At 44.1% G+C, this 22,444-nt stretch overlaps 1 protein-coding gene across 1 annotated transcript in view; it reads left to right on the top strand.

Moving 5' to 3' along the window:
* The window catches only part of ITK (IL2 inducible T cell kinase), a 41,065-nt gene that overhangs the window by 6,863 nt on the left and 11,758 nt on the right, over positions 1 to 22,444 (top strand). Inside the window, exons 2-9 of the mRNA XM_039486067.1 lie at positions 10,807 to 10,911; positions 14,510 to 14,591; positions 16,284 to 16,412; positions 17,143 to 17,183; positions 17,819 to 17,970; positions 19,176 to 19,241; positions 20,234 to 20,288; positions 22,225 to 22,304. Of these exons, the coding sequence (XP_039342001.1) occupies positions 10,807 to 10,911; positions 14,510 to 14,591; positions 16,284 to 16,412; positions 17,143 to 17,183; positions 17,819 to 17,970; positions 19,176 to 19,241; positions 20,234 to 20,288; positions 22,225 to 22,304 (710 nt within the window). The remainder of the gene's footprint in view (positions 1 to 10,806; positions 10,912 to 14,509; positions 14,592 to 16,283; positions 16,413 to 17,142; positions 17,184 to 17,818; positions 17,971 to 19,175; positions 19,242 to 20,233; positions 20,289 to 22,224; positions 22,305 to 22,444) is intronic.

Raw genomic sequence — 22,444 nt, 5'->3', positions numbered from 1 at the left:
TTTCACGTGTCAAATAAACAGCCATATAGGGAGTATTAAAAAGCTAAACGTATCACGCAAATCAGAGCATAGGCACAATAACCCAGAGTCTCATGCAAAATCGCAGTAACATCACTGATGTGTCTTCCACCTTCCTCTGAAGCATTTGTACTGGCCACTGTCAGAAATAGGATACTAAACTAAACAGACCATTGACAGATCTGATCAAACAATCCCTACGTGCCTCATAAAAAAAATGTTGTTTCCAAGACTCGGCAAAATATTTAATCCAGGGCAAATATAATCTGTCAGCGACATCAGTCCAGCTTTCAGCACTTCATAATTCCCTAATAATAATATAATGAAAACCCTGCATGTAGCAGTGCTACTAGATGGAAAATAACCACAAAAATGGACTATTCAAGGATATAAATTTCATCAAAAACTCTCAGTGATAACATGTATTAATAGGATTGTTGTCATTGAAGTGACTGCGGTTTTTAATTATTATTTACAGTGTCCTTCTCCGCTGTAATGTCACATTTCTGACATGGTTACTGACGGAGAAGGTCGATCTAAGCAGCAGTGTGAAAACCAGAGGCCATATTGTACCATCAATTTTTAAGCAGAATTTGCTCAGGCCAGCTCCCAGTGAAGTCTTTCCATTGAGTTTAATGGCAATTGGATCAGGCCCAAAGCGTGTGACACCTGCAGGACAAAAACATTCCAGTAATTAACAAACGTGCTGTTTGCCAGGCATGCTTAGAACAACATTGTGCTTTTTCTCTGTTGTTATTCCTTTCCATCTGGATCCCTCTCACAGCCCGGATTTCCAGTAGCCCCACTGACATCGGAGGGACTATTCACATGCATAATGTGAGCTGCATGGTTAAGTTGAATTGAGGCCTTTTCCCCATTTTCTTCACTCCATCCTCAAAGGACTTGGTGCCTCTTTCTTCCGGCAGTGCAGAATTTGCCGTTGTTCCCAAGGCAGCCAGCTAGCCAGAGCTGCTCCTTTATACGACCAGAGTGGCTCTTAGAACTCAGGTCCCAACTTCCTTTTGCTGTCACTACAGCCCTGTCTCCCGGCGCTCATTTTAACAGGAGAGGAACTGGAACTGACGCCCCAGACCTGAGAAATCCAAGTCTGAGCATGGTGGCTTGGGATTTTATTTTGTCACTTGACTTGCAGAAAGAACTACGTGTAACTAGGGTGACCAGACAGTAAATGTGAAAAGTCGGGATGGGGTGGGGGGCAATAGAGCCTATATAAGAAAAAGACCCAAAAATCGGGACTGTCCCTATAAAATTGGGACATTGGGTCACCCTACGTGTAACTGAAAAGAACATTGAAATATTGTGTCTGAGTTTGCTCCTGAGGGGCATTTGTTTGCTTCTGTCCTTGACTAAAATCACGTCTGTATGGGGTGCTCCCTTAACTAATATCCTGAAGGCTAAATTCAATTGTTCCTCAGTGGCCTGTGTATGGAGTGACCTGCATTGCAACGTCCCCGGACAATCCCCAGGAAGGAATTCTGACTCAGAGTGCTGCAATTCCTTCTTTTGTTCCCCTCCTGCTCTCTGGGGTCCCCACTCCATACCCCTTCATTTATAACCCAGGTTTATGCTCTATTTTGCAGCTCACCAATCCAGGTCTCCGATGTCACTCATTTCTAAATCTTCTGATCACTCATCTTTCCCTTCTGTCTATCTCCCATCCTGTTTATCCCTCGTTACTTTCCCCTTTCCCACCATCTTTTAGTTTTGGGAGAGGATTTCTGAAGCATTAAATAAGTACTACAGTTTTTCTTGAGACAACTTTATAAAGTCCTCGGGCGAGCATTAGACACTTTTCATTTGCTTTTCGTGTTCCAAATCCTCACTTGAAGGGGAAGATGAATTGGGTCCCAGGCCATCAAAGCACTAAAGCATATGCTTATCTTTAAAACCACGTGTGTAGTTTCATAGACGTCAGTGGAACTGCTCATGTGCGTAACGATAAGCACATGTTTAAGTGGTCTGCTGCATCAGGCCCTACATTATTTTTGAAGGCTTAGGCATTTCATCCTAAAATAACAATGTAATAATTTAGATCAGGTCTTAGTAAAATTATTTAAAATTAGTTGAAAGATCTCTGCTCTTGTTCAACATTAATTTGGTTTTAAAGAACAAATAGACCCATTAGCATGTTCTATCTATTGACCTAACTACTTAGTAATAATGTTTTAGCACTTCAGTAGTGACTAATATCTTGAAAGTTGTGCATGTACATTATCTGTCTCTATATCATTGTAATATCTACACTATATCTTATAAATATTTACCATGGTCATAGAATGTTACTAACTTTTTCTTTTGGGCTTAAGCATATGCACATACTCTTGTAGACAGAGCAATAAGAACAAGGGATGTATACAGTATATATGTCTGTATCATTTCTAGAGGTGAGTTTGGATTCCTGTCTTCCCTCTGTGGGTTCAGGGAGAAAGGCAGCTCTACTTCAAATCACTTATCAAGCGTTTTCAAAACTGATACAAATACATCAGTAGACACAATTTTTAATTCCAGCCTTTGCTTCCTGCTTTCCTGCTATCTCAGACCAAACAAGCCCCCAGGAACAACACATGTCGTTGTACTGTTGTGACTGGGTAACCTTGATGCACATGGATCAAGAATAATTTAAAGTGTGATTGTGCCCTGAGAAATGACTATGTAAAAATGTCACCTTCTTACTGCTCCCTGTGTGCATTCAGAGTCACGTCTGCTTACTTTGCTGACAAAAATAATTGTTTTCTGCTTTTCACTCCCGTTAGCCCTGCAGAGCCACTGAGCTAGGAGAGAAAGAGGTGACTTCTGTTCCTTCTTGTGCATCAAGGACAGAGTTGTTTACCAAGTTCCATTTGTTAACACAATGGGGTCACACAGGTGTAACTAGAATTATACAACTATAGTTTGGCCTGCAGAAACTTGCTTTCAGGGGATGATGTATTTGAAGGAAAGAGCCCGGCTTGACTGTTAGGGTCCCAGGTTGAGCTTACAGCATTGACAGTTAGAAAATGTGCTTGAAAACTGACCGCATTGGACATGGACACCACTGAGAAGCAATGAACATGGAAGCCCACAATTCCATTTTTTAAAATTCCCTTGGAGTAGAATTGCACTTTGCCACCAACACATTATGGGTGAAGTCCTGGCCGTATTGAAGTCCATGACAAAGCTTCCAGGGACCGGAGCACATAGCACTCCTTCATTAGTTCAGTGATGTTCAACCGGCACTCTAGATATACTGGATGAGTTCATTCCAACCAGTCAGAGAACTGATTCCCTGACTTATTGTTCATACAGCCCAGCTAACACAGGAAGGGGAACATGTAAAGCCGTATGTTACATATAACATGGAGAGGTAAGTATTAGTAATCAATTGGATCAACTGCACAGCGAGCTCTGCCCTCTCTTTGAGGCAGATGTGTCATTAACATGACCATTAATAAGAGAGAGAGATGTAAATCAAAAGACAATGCCACCTCCAATTCCACACGCTTTAAAGGGGTGAGGGAATCTAAACACATCTGCAGTGGATGCTGAGTGTTACAGCCTCCTGCTATTGTTAATAATCTACTATTAGTTGCAGCTCTAAAATGTATTTCATGCACAGTCTGTGCTAGCTGCATACAGGTGTCACGTGTTTATTTCTTTCTCTTGTCTCACAATAGCTGCGTGCTGCCTCACAGAAAGAACAAGTTGTTTTGGTCTCACCACTAGAAACCCACATTGTGGGGGACTCTAGCTTCTGCTGCTGCTGCTGCTGCTGCTACATGCTGAGAACAGCCAGAGCAGCTGGGTAGGATAAGGAGGGAGCAGTGACAAGGCAGGTGTGGACTGGAAGAGTGTCTTGGCATTCCCCAGCCTGGTTGGATCTCAGTGGAGAATCCCAATCACTTCCTCATCAGAATGGTTAATTAAGTATGACTGACTTTCATGCAGTGTCTTTACTGATCATTTGAACCCAGAATCAAATTCATATCTTTAACTAAATTTATCTACCAATGTGATATATGCCATCATGTGCCCGCAATGCCTCTCTGCCATGTACATTGGCCAAACTGGACAGTCTCTACACAAAAGAATAAATGGACACAAATCTGACATCAAAGACCAATAGAAGAACACTTCAATCTCCCTGGACACTCAATAACAGACTTAAAAGTGGCAATTCTTCAACAAAAAAACTTCAGAAGCAGACTCCAACGTGAAACTGGAGAACTGGAATTAATTTGAAAACTGGACGCCATCAAATTAGGCCTGAATAAAGACTGGGAGTGGATGGGTCACTACAAAAACTAATTTCCCCCTGCTGATACTCACACCTTCTTGTCAGCTCTTTGAAATGGGCCATTTGATTACATTGGCCTCATTAGCACTACAAAAGTGATTTCCACCCCTTCTTGTCAACTGTTGAGAATAGCCCATTTCCACCTTAATAGGATTGGCTCGTTAGCACTGACCCCCCACTCGGTAAGGCAACTCCCATTTTTTCATATGCTGTGTATTTATACCTCCCTACTGTATTTTCCTCTCCATGCATCTGATGAAGTGGGTTTTAGCCCACGAAAGCTTATGCTCAAATAAATGTGTTAGTCTCTAAGGCGCCACAAGGACTCCTCATTGTTTTTGCTGATACAGACTAACACGGCTACCTCTCTGAAACCTAAATATAGACAGTGACAGTTGGGGGTAAGGGGGAGTTAAAAGCTTTAAGCAAGGGAAATGTTTTGGAAGTCAGTGTTGAGAAATAATTTCTGTATCTTTATCTACAGGCAGCAGTAAATTAACGTTCCCCTTAATCAATCACTCATGCGCTCAGAGTAGTGCCTCCAGTGCCCAGCCAGGATTGGGGCCCCACTGTGTTAGATGCTGTATGAAGAGAACAGCAGGCAGTCCTTCCCCCAAAGAACTTAGTCTAAACAGACACAGCCAAGGACAGGGGGAAGGAATGTAAGATACAAGCTGAGCGATCAGCGTAACGGCGGCAAACTGCATGTTAGTGCCATGGTTTTTATCGGGGGTGGGGGCTGGGGTTTAGTCAGGCCGGGGGTAGCTAACAGAAAAGGCGAGGGAAGGAAGCAGGGCGAGGGGACAGAGGGAGACTGGGCAGAAGGGGTCTGGAGCAAACAGCCAACCAGCCCACAGCAGAGAAAGTCCAGTCAGAACCTCAAGAAATATTATCAGTGTCTGGTGGTCCCTGCTTAAACGGCTCCTGCAGCTTCAGTCTCTGGCTGACTCCTGCCTGCAGTTTCTTTCCCCAAGGCCACATGGCTGTGCGGAAGGGAGGCCCTGCCAGGGTCCTAGTGCACCTTCGGCACAGTTCTGGGACCAGGGATGCTGGTGGGCTGGGTTGCTCTGGCTGGGCGCCTTTCTGGGAACCAGGGAGGAGTGCTGTGCCCTCGGCATTGCAACCTTTGCAGATGAATTGGCAAGGGCTGGGTCAACCCGCTGGTTTCCATTCACCTCAGTGAATCTTATGGGGGTGTCCAGTTCATGTGGTTTTCAAACCCACCACCCTCAGCTTCTGCTTGTCAAGGCAACGGTTCTGATAGAACCATTTGAACCAGGTGAGTGCCAGGAAATAGCCTCAAGTGCCCTCTCTGCCTCCCAGCGGGCCCTGAGCTCCCACCTGAACTTTGTCTACACGACTTGCGACGTGTCCATGCAGACTCTGCCCCACCTCCCCTTGTCATCTTCGTGTCTTTCCCCTCTGTCACTGTCCCCACCCAACCTCCAGTTTCAGTGGCCCTTTACCTTCACAGGGTGTCTCGCTGGACTACTCCCCACCCCATTTCCTCTTTTGGGAGGCTGTCCAGGAGGCCTTCTTCTCCCAGACCCCAGGCATCTTCTGGAGAGAAGGCAACTCAGCCACTTTCATTCTTCAGCAGCAGGTATGGGAATCCCTTCCTCAGTGTTGCTGCTGCTGCTTAGCTAGATCTTTAGCCAGACTCTAAGGATACGTCTACACTGCAGTGAAAGACCCTCAGTACAGCCGCGGCTAGCATGGGTCAGCTGACTTGGGTTCTCGGGACTGTCCCAGAGCCCCGGCTCCAGCCCTAGCTGAAACGTCTACGCTGTTATTGTTAGCCCTCTAACCTGAACCCCAAGAGCCCGAGTCAGCTGACCCGGACTCTGAGACTGGGTGCCCTGGGGTTTTTATTGCAGTGTAGACATACTCTAAAGGTCAAGGATTCCTAACAACACTTCAGTACAGGTTTACTTAGCCTCCAAGAGAACTTAAAGGGCCCATCATCCAACAGCAACGAGAACGTTTTCTGATTCTATCACCATGTACCTGAGATTGTGTGAGGGATGATCCTCAAAGAGGTGGGCAGAGGGAACCAGTCAGGTAGGCAGAGGGAGCTGAGTAGCTGGCCAGTCTCTTTAGCTGACAGACTTGCAGAGCTAAAAGCCCTCTGGCCCTTCCTCTCAGAAAGTGACTAGCGGCAAAGGAGCCCTGTGGAAGGGCTGATTTTCTGATGGAAGTGGAACCACCAAACCAAGTCAGCCGGGTACCACAGGGCCCCAGATGCTGCATGAGGAGCCTGGCAAGGGATCTGCATGCCATGCATGCATCCCTCTCAGTCCCAAAGTACAGGGCGCTGGAAGCAGGGCAGGAACAGGGGTGGGCTGGTAGCAGTGCAGATCCAGGGCCCAGGGGAATATTCTGGCTCCCCCCAATGCTACAAGACCCTACTCTGGCCATCCAGGCTAAGCCCAGCAGGGAGGGTTCATCCCTTTGAGATCTACTGAAAGACTCAGTGACACTTTCCTTCACACAAGCAAATTTCACACTCTCCACAAAACCCCAAAGGGAGCTGAGAGACGCCTGGCTTTGGGTTTCATTTCTCAGCTCTGTTTCTGGACTCTTGTGTCACTGAAGTGACACAGGCCCCGGTTCAGCAAAGCTCTGAACTTTAAGCCCCTGCCTCATGTTCTTGACTCCAGTGGGACTTTGTAGCAAAGGGGGCCTCCACCTCAAGGCGCCCCCCACTAACAAACTGGACAGTTGCCTCAGTTTCCCCTTCATGCCCCCTTAGAAAGGAATAAAGTCTCTACGTGTCCAACTTAAAGAGCCACCTCTGGGCAGAGGCAATTCATGGACACGTTCAGTAAGCCGCAGAACCCTCAGGATCAAACTGTTCTCTCAAAACCCCAAAGCAGAACAGGGAGCTGTGCCCCCTCCAGGGAGGTCATTGCCAGGTTCTCCACCCGAGAGCCGGTTTCCACTCTGCTCACCGTTTCTTTGCCCTTGTTCCAGGGCTCCACTCTCCAGGCCACCCAATTGCGAGTTACCAACAACTTGCTACCATTGCCACCGAGTCAGGAGAGCTCCCCACAGTGTTCCACTCCCCAGGCTCCCTTGCCTGTGAGTCCTACCCCTGCTCCTGGGATCTCGTCTCCAGCATCATCCCTCTTGTTTCCGGGCTCGGCTTCCCCGGACCAAGCCAGTTCCTCCCCTTTGCCTAGGGGCCTCCTCATGAGCCCGCCTGCAGCTCAGCAGGGTTCCTCACCTGGGCAGTCCGCACCAGCAACTTAAAACTCTCTGCACTGTCGCTCATCATCGGGAGTGCACTGCCTCCTGGAGCTCACTGCCCATAGCGCTCACCAGCTGCTCCTGCAGGCCTCTCCTTTCCTTCTGCGCTTTCACCGGCCTGCCTGTCCCTCTCTATGGCCTAGATACCCTCTCTTAAGCCCCGTTGGGAGACACTTGCATTGGACCCAGCTCCCTCTTAAAGGGGCCAGTCACCCTGTAACAGACAAACACAGGTTTAAAGTTAAGCACATGCTTAAATGCTTTGCTGGATTGGGGCCGTAGCTTGAAACCCCAAAGAGTGAGCTAGAACTCAACACACTCCTACTTGCCCTGGCAACAACCACGGAATCCTGTGAAATCAGTGGAGATGGGGTTACCTAGGGAGGTGATGGAATCTCCTTCCTTTGAGGTTTTTAAGGTCAGGCTTGACAAAGCCCTGGCTGGGATGATTTAGGTGGGGATTGGTCCTGCTTTGAGCAGGGGGTTGGACCAAATGACCTCCTGAGGTCCCTTCCAACCCTGATATTCTATGATTCTATGATCTGGGAGTAGCCGGAATAATTCAGATTAGGAGCATGGTGCATGGAAGCTTTGTGCTGTCCTTGATCCTGTCCAGTGCTGTTAGTCCCTGACTTTCATGAGCACCCTTCAGCCAGTAATTAAATAAAATCAATAAAGCTGTAAATGTTAATTTGCACCATGTTATACTTCACCTAAGTATGTGGCAGCAGTGTACTATTGTCCCTGGATAAGCACTGAGGATACATGATGGAGAGGGTGCAGTATACACTGAAGTATTTAGCTAAAATAAGTAAAAGGAACTGACGACCCAGAAAGATGCTGCCCATGTATTTAATTATAACATAGGCAGGCTGAGAATAGCAAACAGAAAGCTATGAACATGTTTTACTTCAGCTGTCTGGCCCTTTTTTGGAAGGAAACACTGAGGTTTTCTGAGACCACTTTAAAGAGGCTTTTTATTTTTTTTTAGCAAAATGGCACCGTTGCTTTTGTGAGATTAGTGTGCAATCGGGCATCAGCAAGCCAGGGCTGTGTTTAGCTTCCAGCCCCGTTGCTCGATCATGCATGGTTTGTGAGCAGTCGTTCCAGTGGTTTATGTGCGGCAGGACTGTAATTGCCTTCTTCAGTCACATTCCCGGTCTCTTTGTGGAATCCCCGGACACTTAGTCGCTGAAATGCACATGACAAGTGATGAGGACTGTAAGACAGGGACATAGCTCGTCACAAAGGCTTCACTCTCCCTATTCCCCTCAGCTAGGGAAGGTATCAACAAAAATCAATTTGCTGTTCTTCTGAGAAACAAAAGGCAGAGAACATGACCAGAAAACACTGGCTCCGAAAGACTTGTGGTTATAGCCTCAGATGTCAACATAATAAGGTGAGGGAGGACTTAGTGTCAGCTATGGGCTAAAACAAAATGGAAGGTTTTTACAGGCTATAAGCAATTTAGTGGCTCCTGGGAGGGGGATAAGGTCCCAGGGGCAGCATGAAGGAAAGAGTGATCTGAGCTGTGGAGAGGAGACTGAGGCAGAGGAATAAATAGGCGAGAATGAAAGGAAAGAGGCGGCAGGTGAGAGAAGTGGGGTGAAGTGAGCCCATGTGAAGTTTAGAGTTATCCGTGTCCTGCATGAGGCTGTGTCTTCACTGGAAGGCTTTGCTGGTTTAGTAATGTTGGCAAAGAGCTGCCTTTGGGAATATATCAAAATACCAACGATAGCTCAGCCCAGCACCCCTGGCCCCCGGGAGCGAACAAACCATCGGCAAAAGGGCAGTTTTGTCAGTATAACTGCACCTTTGCTGGAGGCTTTTGCAGGCACAGCTCTGTGGGTCGGGGATCACACCTCTTCGCAGTCCTGACCCACAGAGCTAGACTGGCAAAAGCCAGCTAGTGTAACCGTAGGCTGAGTTACATTGTAAGTAGTGTCTATATTAGCTCTGCTGGCCGTAACAAAGGTCTCAGCAAAGCCAGGGAGGGTGGTACTGATCTTCTCTTCTCATTCTTCATGACTGTGAATAAATGGCTGAAATTTACTCCTGAGCAGTGAGGCCAGAGTGAGGCCTTGTGCACAGGATGAACCTCACCCTTTGTGATCAGCTGCATTATCTGCTTCGCTGAAATTATACACAGGTAGGCAGCTGAAAGGTAGCAATGTAACAAAAGATACAAAATAGTCTCCAAAGCCCATTTGTCAGCACGTTGATCAAAGCTACAGGTTGCTTTAGAAAAGCAAAAGTCCTTTGCACCGTGGTGTTCTTGAAGCACTGCAGGCTTTTGTCATTGCAGATCTGAGCTGGAAGACAGCTACAACGTTTAATCCCAGCTGAAGAAGAATCAAAACAGGAAACGAGTTTTGCTTCCGAAGAGCAAATGTTTTTGTACTGAATCCTTCAGAAAAATGCACTAGATAACAGGCATCTGATTAGCTCCTGTCTACTGGACACTGATGTTTTTCTAATCAGTCTCACTTGTGAAGCTGCAGACAACTTGATTATGAATGCTGAGTGGTGACTAGGGGAAAAGAAATTAACAGAGCTGTTGAAATGCAACCATTTTGCTTTTAGGGGTTCGAGCAAACATTTTCTTGGGGATCCCTTTTTCTTCCCCATTCCAAGCCTATTTATCCATCTAGTGTTTTCCAATGAACAATAGTACACTGGAGCTGGTCAGAAAAATTAGTTTTTAAAGGAAATTTTGAAAAACAATGTTTATTTCAAGATTTCTTGTAAAAAAACAATTGTTTATTTTTGACAAAAACTGAAAACCCAAATGGAAAAATGTTTGGTTTTTGAAAACCAATTTCATTAAAATATTCCATTTTTGGTAAATATGTTCAGTTTTTGAAAAACAAACCCCTAAAATTTCTACCAAAAGCTGAACTGAAATCCAACATTTTTACTGAAAATTTTTCCAGTTTTTCTTTTTCAGTGTAAAATTAGAAAATTACTAGCACAATGAAAATTTTCATTAACATATTTTGGTTTGGTAAAAAAGCCATTTTTTCTAGAAAAAATGTTTCAGCAAAAAAAGTTTGACCAGCTCTATAATGAACTACCTGCTGTGTTCAGCCCTTTACTTTTTCAATGTACTTTGCAAACAGAAGGTTTTGATCCTACTCCTTTAAAGTAAATGCCTTGGACTTCACAATCAGCCTTTGCCTAATTACTCAATTAATCTTAATTAGCCAAATCAGAATTCTTAACCAAATATTTTTTCTTTCTCTCAGAAAAAAAGAACTTTGAAGGGCTCCATTGAACTGTCCAGGATCAAATGTGTTGAAATTGTGAAAAGTGACATCACAATTCCCTGTAACTATAAATATCCTTTCCAGGTAAGTCTACCTATACCAATAATATTGCTTTCACAGAAACGTATGTAGAGGTAAACTAACAGCGTGGCAGTGATATATAATAGCAAAGGGAGAATGTAAGGGGGAATAGACATGCTTTCAGTTAAGATGTGAAAAGAAATAGAGAATTGAAGAACGAGTCTTTCCATTGACTGTACCAGTGGTTTTCAACCTGTGGTCTGCAGACTCCTGGAGTGCTGCAGATCATGTCTAAGGGGCTTGTGAAAGTTTTTTGTTACCCAAAGAACAATGCTTTTCAACCTGTGGTCTGCAGACTTGTGGAGAACTTTCTCTAAGAGTTCCAAAGGAGTCCGCACCTCCATTTGAAATTTTTAGGGGTCCGCAAATGAAAAAAGGTTGAAAACCGCTGGACTATCCAAATACATAGTCTTTATGGTGAGAAGGTACCATTAGATCATCTAGTCTGACCTCCTGTATAACACAGGACACAAGATTTAATCCAGTTATTTCTGTATTGAGCCTAATCACTTGTGTTTGACAAAAGCTTCTTCCAGAAAAGCATCCAATCTTGATTTGAAGATGACAAGTGTTGGGGGAGTGGAAGGGGGAATCCATGTCCCTTAGTAGTTTGTTTCAGTGGTTAATCACCCTCACTAGTAGTGAATCATCCCACTTTCAGTGGGTTTTAGATCAGGCCCTTGGTCAATAGGAGACGTGCAGGAAGGCTGTTCCGGATGGGAGGAGCACTAATGGAGAAGGCCTTTAGGTAAACAGTGGTGAGATTGTAGAAGGACCGAGAGGAGACAGTGCGAGGGAAGAGAATGGAGAAAACATATTCTCTAGTCTACAAAGAATAAATGCAAATGTGATACATTTACCTTTCCATCAAACTGAAATTCCATAGTGTTAGGTGGCTATTACATTTAGAATTCCCATATGGCTCCGTTACCCAAGTTGCCAACTCTTGCAATTTTATCACAAATCTCATGATATTTGGCCTTTTTCTTAAAGCCACAGCTTCTGGAGGGAAGTGAATACAGGAAAATCTCATCTGATTCGTTTATTAAGGATATTTCTAGGCCTCACAGTTGCAGAGAAAAGCTTGAAAATGTGACCCCCCCCCCAACACATCCTACAGAAAGGAAAGAAAAAGAACCCAAAATTTCTTATTACATAAAAGCTCATGATTTGGGGGGCTGACACATGATTTTGAACATTTGGGGTTGACAATATTGTATTCCTAATGTAGATTATAGATCAATTTCTAGCACATTAATCTAAACACTAAGAATACACATTTATTATATGCCTTATTGACTAATAATTGCATAGAGGGCTCTGTTCACAATGGGTGAAATGCCCCTGTTTTGAGCTGTGGAGTACACCAGCTCATAGGGATATAATAAGGGGGAGCAATTAACTTCCAGCACAGGACTGGGATCAGAAGATCTCAGCTGTACCACAGACTCACTTTGCGACCGTAGAGAAGTTACACAGCTCACAACTCCAATAGTGGCTTCATTTTATAGGTGCCCAACCTTAGGCACTGGGGGCTTTATCTTCAGAGGGGCTAAGTACCCTTTAGCTCGGATTGAAATCAGCAGGAGATGAGTGTATGTCCAACACCCACAAATCAAGGCCCCACTGGAATGCTAAGCTCCCAGGCCAATGGGAGCTGCTGGAAGTGGCAGTCAGTACATTCCTTGGCCCGTGCTGCTTCCAGCAGCTTCCATTGGCCTGGAGCAGCGAATCGCAGCCACTAGGAGCTGCAATTGGCTGAACCTGTGGACGCGGCAGGTAAACAAACCGGCCCAGCCCGCCAGGGGCTTTCCCTGCACGAGCGGCAGAACAAGTTTGGGAACCACTGACATAGACAGTTATCAGATAAAGCGCTGGGTCCTCAGAAAGATACAGCCTCGTTCAGATATTTTCTAGACCAAGAGAAGTTGGTGTTGTGCACTGCAAATGGCTTCTGGTGTGCGGCTCTTTACCTGGAGCACTTAACAACAGCTACACCAGCTCTGTGCCAGCTGGGAGCTGCCACAGGCTGAGGAGAGGTTTGGCTGGGGATATGCACCAGTTTCTTTGTGTCACTGGAGCATGGCCAAGAATTAAACGCTTGTTTCCTGGAAACACCAATATTTAAAAAGAAACAAGCCTTTCGATCTGTTTCTTTCATCTGAATTCTTGTATGTGGCCATATTGCTTAAAAAATAAAAAAAAGCTGTGGTAGAAAGCTGGGTTCACTCTGCAGAGAAAACAGGTGAACTCCTTTTGAGATATCTGACAAACTTCATACGTGATGTGAACGACACATGGAAGTTGCACCTGCTAATAGCATGTCTGAATTTTGACCTGGAGATAGTTCTGTACTGTTCTGTAAGAGCACGTTAAAAAAAAAAAGTCAGCTGTATCCTGCTGTAGATCTGCTATTGAACCACCAATGGTTTTGTATCTTCGTGTGGCTTGTTACAGGAGGCAGCACAGTGCAATATGGCCTGTATTGTACAGGATGATTATTTTTTTTTGCACGCTTCAGAAGTTTGCTGCAGGTTTGAAAAAGTGACTTATACAAGCAACTGTACAAGACAGATCAGCACCCATCAACAGGAGAATACCTCAGAGGGAGCAGGAGATATGCCTTTTTTTCTCTTTTTTCTTAGAAAGGTTATAATTTATCAATGTAAACGGAACAATTCAGGGTTTCCACAGCTGCACAGCACTTGGGTGTGTATGTGTGTACGCATGTATGTGCTAAAAAGCGTCAGGACAAAGGGATTGATTCTTTAAAATAACAGTCATAAACTCTCACCTCTCCTCCCATACGACTGGGGATAGTGTGTGAGGACCAGCTGACATCTCAGAGAAGTCTCGATTTAGAGACTATGAGCCTAAATCCCTTGGCTGCTTTAGAAAATTTTACCCCATTTGCTTAAATGTCATGAATGCTCAGCATTTCTCTTCCCACATGTGTTCAGAAGTAGGGACAACTTTATGAAAACAGCATCTTTGTTTCCTAGTAGTTCTCTTGCTTCTGCAGTTTATTTCCCATCTAAAATCCTAGAGCCAAAGTCTGCTCAGTTACACTGGAGTAAATCCCGAGTAGACCCATTGAAATCAACGGAGTTGCTCAGAATATACACTGGTACAAGTCAGAGCAGAATAGGAGTCTAGGGTTTCAGGTGAAGACAAACAGCATGAACCGACACACTGCTAAGAAACAAGGATGCTGCTTCCATACAAATGTTAGTAATAGTAGAAGTTGAAAATAGAAAATGTGGGGCCAAATTGTCTGCTGGTGGAAGTGGCTGGATCTACATTAATTTCACTAGTGTTTCCTCCACAGCAGAGAGCTTGACCCCAAAGAATGTCTGAGCTGAATTCTTTCCTGGCCAGTATTCCCTATCAATTTTAGATAACCAAACCAAGGTGCTAGATTCCCTAGGGGTTACGAGCCATTTCTGAGAACATGTTGGCTGTCGCATTTGCCTACATAGTCACTGCACTACTGGTATGTAGCTCATTGGTATGTGAGGTGCTTCGAGTTCCCCTGGATATGAAAGACAGCAGGAGCCGTTTCTAATCATTGGCTTGCTTCTCTCTCTGGTCCCCTCACCAGGTTCTTCATGACAACTACCTGCTGTATGTGTTTGCACCTGATCGAGAGAGCCGGCAAAGATGGGTGTTTACACTGAAAGAAGGTAACCTTAGTCCTGTGTGCAATCAAATCAAATCTTCAAAGTCACCTATTCCAACCCTGCTTTCTCAGTAGCCATAGACTAGAAAAAAATGACAGCTCAGAGGTAATCAAATGCCTTACATTTGCACACGCAGAACGGCACTTGTGCAGGTGGTTATACAGCATGGTGGCAAATTTTAGGGTGTAGTTTCAGCAGCCCTTGGAAAAGTTGGTGCATGGGGAGGTTTTGGCTGGATCTCGCTGGCAACATTAGTTAATTAATACATTGTCCTAACCTTGATTCTTCTTATGCTGGGGGAGAGGGGGTATTTCACTTGATTATTATATTATTATTATTATTATTATTATTATTTTGTATATATAAAGAGAGTTTTTGGTGTGTAGAAAATCTTTCAACCACAGTTAGGACTATTTGTTTGGATAACAATCTTCCTAAAGTAACAGAGGGGTAGCCGTGTTAGTCTGGATCTGTAAAAGCAGCAAAGAGTCCTGTGGCACCTTATAGACTAACAGACGTATTGGAGCATGCATCCGACGAAGTGGGTATTCACCCATGAAAGCTCATGCTCCAATACGTCTGTTAGTCTATAAGGTGCCACAGGACTCTTTGCTAATCTTCCAAAAGAAGTCGTTATTGGGAGTTTTATTTGTGGATGGCTTATATTTCCCTCTCCTCTTGTATTTATTTCCTTCCCTCTTGTATTTGTTGGGATCATTGTGTTGATTATGCAGTGAAAGTGTGGTGAGCCCTGCAATGCGAAAGGACCATAGCGCTTGAGATAAGGGAGGTCTTGTTTAGTAACACGGATTGCACCAGCCCTCCCCTTAACCTGTTCCTGGTTTATAACACAGGCTGTTGCAATGTGAGGGGAGTGTTCCATTTATTGGGGAAACATTTGGCCTTGCTATGAAGTGCATTGTTCCTGCATTTACTCTGCAACCATTTACTTTGCAAGAGGCTGCTATTGCTAGCGCTCCGCTTTAGCACTTCCTTTAGTTAAACATTTCATAACTTCATCTTCACAGGGCAGTTTAACAGGCCTGGGTAATGCAGGCCTGCAGATCTTTTTTTAAAATAGTAAGAAGGTTTTTTACACAGAGAGCACTAATTTCAAACATGAGACCTTTAATCCCTCATGAGGACAGTCAGATGGGTATTTAAGCATGTGAAAGCTAAATGTTAAATGCCAATTTTGAGCCATACAGCTAATACTGTAACTGAGCCGAGAGTAGTAACTGACTGTATCCTATACATGCGGTACAGTTGTGGTCTCTTATAAGCATCTTTGCTACATGCTAAGTCAGGTTTTCTATTTTTTATGAGTGCTTTTTTTTTTTGGCCTTTGTTGTTAAGAATTTAAAGAGAAACACTTTGCTAAGGTTCTAGTCTTCCCCTGTGCAATTGCATAACTTCCATTTATGTTAATCAGGGTTATTTGTATCCACTGATGGGAGAATACACTCCTTACATGAGAAAGTAGAACATTTAAATACAGCTGGCTGAAGATACTCACAAAAAGAGTGTTCTCATCAGCGTTCAGACCCTTTGACTGAGGGAAAACAATTTTCCTTGAAATTCAGATAATTTTCACTCACTTCCACTTGGTGGTTATCAGAGCTCGTGTCAGTGCCACATACCTCAGTTTGTGGTTTAAATCCTTTTTAAAACAAAACATTTCCTGACTTCTTTCAGAAACCAGGAACAACAACAATTTGGTGCCGAAGTATCATCCAAATTTTTGGATAGATGGGAGATGGAGATGCTGTGCCCAGACAGAGAAGCTGGCAGCCGGGTGTATAGAATATGACCCCACCAAGGACGGTACGGGATTCATTACAGATATTCTCAGTCTTCGATATGTCTGTGCCAAGCAACAGTAAGATTCATCCCACCTTGTAGAAAGCACTGAAGAATATTGTGCTACATTTCCAGGGAAGAGAAATGGTGCCACCTTCCCGGGATGTGCCTTATCCTCGTCTTCCTATCATCCTTTTAAAATGGTATTCTTTCCTCTGAATTAAAACTGACCCAGTTACTTTACCAGGGTGTTAGGTGCTGTCCTTTGAATGAGGTGTAAAACCAAGGTGCTGACCACTTGTGATCAGGAAATGACCCTGGACAATTCACTCAAGAGAAGGGAGTTTGCTCCTGTGTCATGGCAAAATTATATTTTATTTTGTTCTACCTGCATTTGCCCTGTGGTTTCAGCTGAGAAAGTTATTCTCCACTTCCTCTTCTGAATTGGCTGAATAGTGCTGCTAGGGGGAAACAAACGTTGCATTCTACCAACAGCTGCTTTCCACTGGTGCCTCGGCAACCCCCATACAACACCTTCAGGTCGAGTTCTTCTGGTTGAAAGATGCTATGCAAGTGTGAGGGTCTTTTTTTACTTCTTATTCCAACAGCAATAAAGAGCCAAGCCTTGTTATTCTTAAATTAGGTTGTCTTCTCTATACTTCAGCCATTTCGACGCCACTTACATGGCTCCCTGATATTCTTCTCTGGTTTTGTCTAGATTGGTTCCAAATTAATTTACTTCATTTCATTTCAGCCTCCAAGAAGCCTCTTCCTCCCACTCCTGAAGATAACTGGGTGAGTGCAGCGAGGCAGGAGAAGCCTCAGCAGTGGCTTGTCTGATTAACGTGCACTGGGGCAAATGCCCCATTTAGGGCTCATTGCTGTTCAGTGCACTATTCTGTGCAAAGAGATTAGCACGCCCCTGATTCTCCCTGGATTCCGCGCGTCTCTTGGATTTTCACCTTTGTCTTTCTCAAACTGTGTATGAGCAGCACCATGTTAGGAGCTAAGTTTGCTCATTAAGATGCAGTTTAGTTTGACAAACGCGCAGCAGCTTTGCAATATTTTACTTTGTTGCGAGAGAAGCAGGAGCACTGCTCTGCTGAATCACCACCACACCGAAACACTTCACGCTTATTCCAAGTCAAAGGTTGGCAAGCCCAGCGGCACTGATAACCCGTCCTCATGTTGCTCCTTCCCCAGGCAGCCGGGGTTGCTGTTGTTCAAAAGGGCTGGGAATTTCTCAGGGATCCCGGCATCCCCCACTAGGGGCCTAGAGACCCAATCATTTCCCATGTAAATTTCCCAGCATCGAGGACATGGGCTCCACTATGGAGGGTACATTGCACCAACTTAGCAGTAATAGCTACTTGCACTTTATTTTTGTGGCTATAAATTCTGAGCCTGGCCATTGGTTTCCTTTTTTGCAGAGGTTGTTGCTAGACCCCAAGGATGCTTTAGTAATGGCCATATATGACTACAAGGCTCAGAATCCCCAGGAGCTGACCTTACAGCGCGGTGAGGAGTACTACATTATCGACAACTCTGAGGATCATTGGTGGATGGTTCAGGATAAGAATGGGTAGGTACCTTTGTCCTAGCAGCGCCTAAGTCATCTGTAAATCTGCTGTGTGTGTCCATCAAAAAACACACTCAATGAAAAATGGCTGAGGGCCAGATTCTGGTACCCTTACTCACCATGAGTAGCACCTTCCTCGAGGAGGGGTCCCGTTGACTTCAGTGGAACAGCTAATGGAAAAAGTAGCATGAGGAAATGCTTATGTATATGGAATCTGGCCTTTCAATTAAAACACGTTCATTTTCATACCAACCCCCAGCTGGCAACACAGCCCGACAGCTTTGGAAACCAGACTTCTGCAAAGCCTGCAGAGAATGAAGCCCAAACAGGAAGCAGAAGCCACTTAGCTCCAGTGTTTTCAGGATAATATTCAGCAGGTTACAGCACAGAACAGTTTTAAACTGGCTGAATTAATCATATTAACACTGCAGTTCCCAAGCAGCCTGGTTCCGTAACACTTGCTGAAAATGAGTAATTCCATTATGTGGGATTAAGAACTAGCATGCAGCCCTAGCACAGAGCAATGTGTAACTGCATGGCCCTGGGTGGAGCACTGTGCCTACAGCTGGATGGGAAACAGTTTTCCTGTCTCATGGGAATTTGTGAGGTTTTGAAACTTTTTCCCATCCCAAATCAGGATGAAAAGTCAAAATCTCAAAAATGTTCATGAACCCAAAAAAATCAGATTGGGCCAGTTGAATAGTTTTGTTTTGATGCTGTCAAAACATTTAATTTTTTTTACTATCAGTTAAGCTACATTTTGCAATAAAAGTCCTACCCCAAACCAGAACTTTTTCTCTTTGGAACAACGTTGAAATGGAACGTTTTGACAGTTTTGAATCTTTTTTCAATTTGTTTTTAAAATGGGAAATTTATTAAAAACCAACCCTTTCCCATAAACAGTTTCTGTTTCAACAAATTGGTGTTTTCCAGCAAACCAATGTTTTGTTGGAAGATTTCTCGAACAGTTCTAACTGTGCAATAGGTACACAAATCCTCCAGAACACTCCTCTTCAGCTGGGGTGGAGGGAATATGCTACATCAGCTCCTTAGAAGTTAATTTTTGTCTGGCATCCCTTAAAAACAACAAGCAAATACAGAGCATGGAGTGAAGTTTCCTACAGACTAAAGTTTTCAAAGCTGACAGTACATGTACAAAGAAACTCCTGGCTTTCTGATATAGTGACATCTTAATCTCCTTTTAACAGTCACGAAGGATATGTACCAAGCAGTTACCTGGTGGAAAAATCACCAGACAACCTGCAAATATATGAGTAAGTATATTGTTTCATGGGCCTTGACAGCTCCAGTGGCATTGATACTAACCTCCTTCGTAAGGTGCGTTGAGATCTAGTGATGAGAAGTACTATATAAGAACTAGGTAGTATTAATATTACAGCTACTACTGAGTCAGTGAGCCTGAAGTCCCACTGTCTTGCACGTTGCGTAGTCATTATGACACTTGTTTGGCTAATGTTTGACAGCCACACAGAACAGACGTATATAATCATACTAGTTAGAAGACAGTGGAATCAGGTCCTGTGAGCCTGTCTTGTAACATCACACAAATGAATAGGGAACTGCAGCATTCTCACCTTACCCTTGTATACTTTATACTTCTGATGCAGTGAGAATGTTAGTTCAAGTCAGTAACTCTTTCCTATTACTAATAAAACTAGGGCTGGTTAAAAAATGGGAATTTTCTTCCATGGACAAATTTTGCACAAAACCAAATATTTTTGTTTTGAGGGAAAGTTTCCCCTACATTTTAGATTGTTGTCAATTAAACGAATTGAGATTTAAAAAAGGGAGTGGGCGGAGGGGAAGGAGAAAAATCCCACAAAACCCAAAACACACGTTTTTGTTTCGGTTCAAATCAAAAGGAAACTAATTGTTCAAACCGATTCATTGAAAACCATCAGGAAAATATGAATGATATAAATGTTTTCTTGAAAGTCTTCATATAATTTAAAGATATTTTTCCATCAAAAAATACTTTTCCATGAAACATTTTTGACTGGCCCTACTTTATAGGCTTGATATTAGCCTTTACAAAATGTATTACGTTCCTTGACTTAACTGGCAATCTAAAGACATGAATATTAATTCATAGCATATATTGGCAGTTCCGTGCTTCATTGTTATGCTGCAAGTTGCTCACTGACTTTTTAAAAATGGCTTTGTTTATGCAAGCTAAACAAGGCAATATAGGATGATTGGTGCAAATAGTCTGGAATTGCTGACTGAGACTTTTTGATGCTTTCAGGTGGTACAATAAGAATATCAGCAGAAGCAAAGCAGAAATACTCCTCAAAGATGAGGTAAAGTGGGGTTACTTTTTGAATGAATTTGGGAAGCAATGAGTTTGCTTAGACTCCAGTTTGCTTAAAGATATTGCATAGGAGGAAGGAAGTTGGGTGACTCCCAGTGGGTTAAGGAATTTAGTCCCTACAAAATGTTTGTCTCTCCATATACCCCATAATTGAGCTTGGCTGGCCGTCTCCGCTGGACACGGGGCCCTGGACTGGAATTGCAAGGAGTGGCCTGCAGGTCAGGAGGGAGGTGCCAGGGCAAAGCTCTGCAGGGGAAATTTGTACAGCCCCGGCTGGCTCTACAGTCCTAACCCTGAAAAGGGGTCCTCAGGAGTGAACCCCTCCACCTGTGCAGATCCCCAATGGGGCTCCATGCAAGTGCCTGCCAAAGTCAGCTGGCACCCTAAAGCTAGTGTCCATAAACAGCTCAGGCCGCTCGTTCTCATGAGCACATTTGCCCACTTTTCTGTATTCTGAATATGGTTTTTGTTATTCCAAGTTTGCCATGGTTGATGGGAAGGGAGGTGGCTTAGCTACACCACAATGACTCTGCATAGCCCATGCAGAAAGAGTTCAGGTGATATCTCCCCCTCGAACATATCTCCCCCACGGACATATCCAGAATAGCACCACCGGCACCACAAAGAGAATGTCCCTCTGCGTTTTCCAGGGGAACAGTATGGTGTCAAATGAAGAACAATGTTTAATTAATGCATGCAGCGTAGCTGTAGCTGTAACAGTCCCAGGATATTAGAGAGTCAGGGCAGGGGAGGTAATATCTTTTATTGGACCATCTTCTGTTGGCGAGAATGACTCGTTTTTCAGCCACACACAGCGCTCAACCTGCAGATCAGCTCTGCGTGGCTCGAAAGCTTGTCTCTCTCGCCAACAGAAGTTAGTCCAATAAAAGATATTACCTCGCCCACCTTGTCTCTATTATTTAATGAATGACAAATGTGGAAAAGATCCTGTGGGCTGCCCGGGATTTCCTAAGTTCCTCCTGTATTTCTGTGCCTGCTGCCCCCCAGAGTGTGATATAAGGAAAGGGCCAAACATGTTTCAAAATAATAAAAAAACTTTCCTTGCCTCTGCCCAGCTTTAGTGTGAGCACCTTTCCTTTCCAGGCAGATGCTCCATAATAACGAGGACTGGTCAAACATTTTCCTTCATAGCTGTTAGTGAAAGGAAAACTGGGGTTTCAACTAAACAAAAGCAGTTTGTAAAAAGTTTCTGCTTTCCACAGAAATTTTTGCTGTTTCATCAAAACACTGAATGCCCCAAAATTGAAATGTTTTGGCTGAACACCGGAAAATTTCAATTTCTGGTATTTCACCGAAGTAAATTTCAATGAAAAGAGGAAAAAATAGTTTGTCAGAATTTTCTCCATTAAACCAAACCCCATTTTATGACCAGTTCTAGTAACAGCAGAGCAAAAGAGCAAGGTTTTGTTTCTCTGAAAAAATTGCATTTCGGTGGAAATAAAAACCTGTGTGAGCTGAGTTTGTGTTTTGAAAATTTCCTATAAACTCCTACTGGAGGTGTCCACGCGCTGCTCAGGGAGCTGATTTCTCCTGTCTCACACCAGCGTGACTGCACTGTGGGTTGTATCTGAGGCATATTTGTCTCAATGACTGTTAGCTGCTCGAGCTCCTCCAGAACGTGTGGCTCTGCATGTGGGCGACTTTTGGGCAGCATTTCCCATCATGAATGGTGAGAGGGAGGAGCAACTCATGCCAGATACATGCTACAAGTCTCAAGGCCTCATTGATCAAAGGGGTTATTATTATTAACCAGTTATATAACAGTAGCACGGGGAGCCCCAGCCAAGGACAGAGCCCCATTGTGTTCAGTGCTGCACGGACATGTAGTAAACTGACATACCCCCAACCTGTTTCTACTCACACCGTGCATCTAACCTCCCTTCTTCATTCTACTCCTGGCTCAGGGTAAGGAAGGTGCCTTCATGGTGAGAGATTCGAGGCAGCCTGGCACGTACACGGTCTCCGTTTTCACCAAGGCATTAAGGTACAGTTGAGCTCAGCAGGTTTCTGCACTGATTAAGTGGCTTCAGCCAGCAATTTATGTGGGAGTCTGAACATCCAGAGTCACTTCTGCTCAGAAAGGAAGAACTCAGGGAGAACCATAGTGCTTCTGAAAAAGAGGAA

The sequence above is a fragment of the Mauremys reevesii genome, linkage group 8, assembly GCF_016161935.1.
Source record: "Mauremys reevesii isolate NIE-2019 linkage group 8, ASM1616193v1, whole genome shotgun sequence".
Taxonomy (NCBI): domain Eukaryota; kingdom Metazoa; phylum Chordata; order Testudines; family Geoemydidae; genus Mauremys; species Mauremys reevesii.
The sequence above is the reverse complement of the archived record's forward strand: the minus strand, read 5'-3'. Positions and strand labels throughout refer to the sequence as shown.